The sequence below is a fragment of the Nicotiana attenuata genome, chromosome 1, assembly GCF_001879085.1.
Source record: "Nicotiana attenuata strain UT chromosome 1, NIATTr2, whole genome shotgun sequence".
Taxonomy (NCBI): domain Eukaryota; kingdom Viridiplantae; phylum Streptophyta; class Magnoliopsida; order Solanales; family Solanaceae; genus Nicotiana; species Nicotiana attenuata.
This window is the reverse complement of record NC_031989.1, coordinates 96,327,832-96,330,946: the sequence shown is the minus strand read 5'-3', so window position 1 is coordinate 96,330,946 and position 3,115 is coordinate 96,327,832. Positions and strand designations below refer to the sequence as shown.

The window sequence follows — 3,115 nt, the reverse complement described above, 5'->3', positions numbered from 1 at the left end:
GATAGTCGAGCCCCGACGGCAAAACTTGTATGCATGTATCAACTATTTAATGAAGCATTCTGGTTATATCAAAAACACTTTGTATCTCAAAGAAAGTTTCTATCATACGAGCTCTACGCTTACAATCCTACGGGAAACGGCTCTACGCTTACAATCCTACGGGAAGCGGCTCAAGGGCCAAAGCACCCCAAAATACTCGGGGACTGACACTGACAGTCAATACATCTGAGTCATCGAAAGTTCGGACTTATAAGACCTCAAAGAGGCATCCCCTCGAAAACCCCTCGAAACAAAGGCCAAGGCCAATATACTCGGGGAATAACTTTTCAAAAAAGTTCGGAAAGTTATCGGGAAACAAGTCCAAGTGACAAACCCAAAGGCTACGGCCATACTAAAGACTAAGGTCACACAAAGGCTACGGCCAAAATAATGCGATTCGGAGACGTTCGATTTCCGCTATAAATTAAAGGCCTTCAAACATTGAAAAAACGGTTAAATCAGGCTACCCCCGACAAAAGAAAAATATAAAGGGCTTCGATAAATTCGGCCCCCTGAAAAATCTATGGGCTTCGATAAATTCAACCCTCGAATAATCCAAAAGCTTCGATAATACCAACCTCTGGTAAAACCTCAAGAGGTATTTGTTTACGACCACGTAAACGAAATGACTAATAAGGTTTCGATACGTTGAGCCTTCGAAAAACCCAACGGGTACAAAAACACATGCTAAGGCATAACTAAAATTCTACTAAGTCTTTTAGCTGAAATAAGGGAAAAATTATATAGCCATTTTAGAGGCCGAAATGGCCCAACTTAAAGAGCCTAAGGGCCAACTTTAAAAACAACCTAAGGGCCGATATACAAGAGCCTAAGGGCCAGCATAAAAAGAGCCTAAGGGCCGATACACAAGAGCTTAAGGGCCAAAAGCTTATAAGAGTCCGGGACCTTGTTCTCACTCGAACTCAAAGGACCCATTGTTCCGAACTCGCATCAAATTGGTTTTAAGCTTAGATCAAGGACCATCTAAAACCTTAAGAGGTATTACCTTGAGCAATAAAACCTAAGGGTTTATTACGAATCTGAACCGATACTCGAGCTAAGTATTTGAATCATCAAAATTTTCCACAAATGGGGACAAAATAAAATTCAACACAAATCAAAGATAGAGCGAAAAGAGACTTTATATTCATAAGGGAAAGTTACAAAACATTTACAACGCCCACAAAGGGCCCTTGCACAAGAAAGAAAGCCTAATCTATTTTCGGGGTCACACCCCGGGAGTGTCGTCTTCAGAAACTGCGGCTCTCTCTTCGGGAGTCTCATCTCCTTCGGGAACATCTTCTTCACCTTCCTCGTCCCCGGAGCCACTCACCACATCCTCGTCATCGGAGGAGACAAGAAACCTAGCATCGGTTTCCCGCGCCTTGGCCTCGGCTATCTCCTTGGCGAGGTTGAACCCTCGGGCATGGATTTCTTCGAGAGTCTCCCTCCGAGCTTGGCACTTAGCCAATTCATTGCTCCGTCTTCTCCGGTCGGAGGCCTCCTTCAACTCAGCTTGAACGGTCGCGGTTTCCTTCAAGTATATAGCAATGGATTTATCGGTCGCCGCATTCGTTTTCTCAGCTTCGGCTTTAGCCTGTACAGCTTCAGCCTTAGCCTGTGCAGCTTCGGCTCGGGCTTTAGCCAGCTCGGCCTCCAACCCCTCCATTTTCCTGGTCTGAGCTACACCCTCCGCTTCAACGCCTCGGAGCTGAGCTTCAGCCGAGGCCAGTTGGGCCGTAACAGCTTCCTTGTCGGCAGCAAGTTGATCCATGTTCTTCTTCCACTGATGACAATCAGCCCGAACTTGATCTACCTCGCCCCGGAGCTGCCCAATCATATCCAACTTTTGCTGCAGCTGAGATATCGAAGTATTAGTCTCTGAAGTAGGGCCAAGAAGGCCGAACTTTGTCAAAATTGCAGTTACCTGTTCATCTAGCTCGGATTCACTTTTTTGAGCTTTGGCCAATGCGGTGCGGAGATCCTTAAGCTCCTCTTCTTTCTGGCTACAAAGGATCCTCAGGGCCTTCTCTTCACCCGAAACCTTCTTGAGCTCAGCCTCACATTGGCTCAGCTCAGCTCTAAACTTCACGATGGCCTGCAAGTGGAATGGAGACATATCAGTCAAAAGAAAAGAAAGGGAGAAAAATTTACAATAAAAAGGCAAGTCCTTACCCGGGAAAGGAGACGTTGAGCCTCTTCAAAAATGGAGGCTGCATCATTAAGGTCGTTGGCATCCTCAATCCCAGTGTAGCAACCCTGAAAAGGATCGTCCTTGATAATCTTATTTGGGTCGGGCATACGCAAAGCGTTGGCTTTTTCGATTGCCCCCTCGGAATAAGTTGGCAATGAAAGGGAGCGACCCGTTGTCGCGGCCCCGAGCTCTTCACTCGGGGCGTTCTCATTAACATTGGGAGACTCAACATTTGCCCCCTCCGGTATAGTTGTTGAAGACGGAGGGACAATCCCGACCTCCGTGGATGCAGGGACCTTGCTCGTTTCTTTCTTCGGGGCATCCTCACCACGGGAAGAGTTTTCCAGTTCAGAAGGCCTGGTGACCTCGACTGGTTTCCTGGTCCGAGTCACCAGCGCCAACCCTTCATCATCATTTTCTTCATCATCCGGGGAGTCATGGGCCGAGTCTGCGCTCTTTTGAGCAAATCTTTTCCGCAACCTTCGAGCAGGGGTTTTCTTGTCTTGAGGGTCTTCAGGTTTCAAGACCCTTTTTCTTTTGTTGTCCTTCTCGGACTTCGGATTTGAAGTCTTGGTTTTTTCCCCGGGCGGAGCCGGCCTCATCTCGGATGCATCGCCAAGGCCTGCACAGGCAAGCGTAAGTAAGTAAAAACGCAGCCAATGTATGGAAAATGTTGAAACTACTGAAAGGAACTTACCTGGTTTTTAGCCTCCCATTGGCCCTTCGATAATTCACGCCACTTGCGCTCATCGTAGGAAGAAGTGGCAGCTAACTTTTGGACCCAATCCTTGAGGTCGGGCACCACTGAGGGCGCCCAAGCATTAGCTGACAGAAGGAAGATAGAAGCATTATGGAAAATGGAAGCAAAATATGAATAGATAC

At 47.2% G+C, this 3,115-nt stretch overlaps 1 protein-coding gene across 1 annotated transcript; it reads right to left on the bottom strand.

Annotated features, from left to right (window-relative positions):
• On the bottom strand, positions 1,268 to 2,835 carry LOC109238734. Its single transcript, XM_019405210.1, has 2 exons — positions 2,215 to 2,835; positions 1,268 to 2,137 (listed from the first exon to the last, which is right to left on the bottom strand). Exons 1-2 carry the CDS (start codon positions 2,833 to 2,835, stop codon positions 1,268 to 1,270), a joined length of 1,491 nt encoding a protein of 496 aa, XP_019260755.1.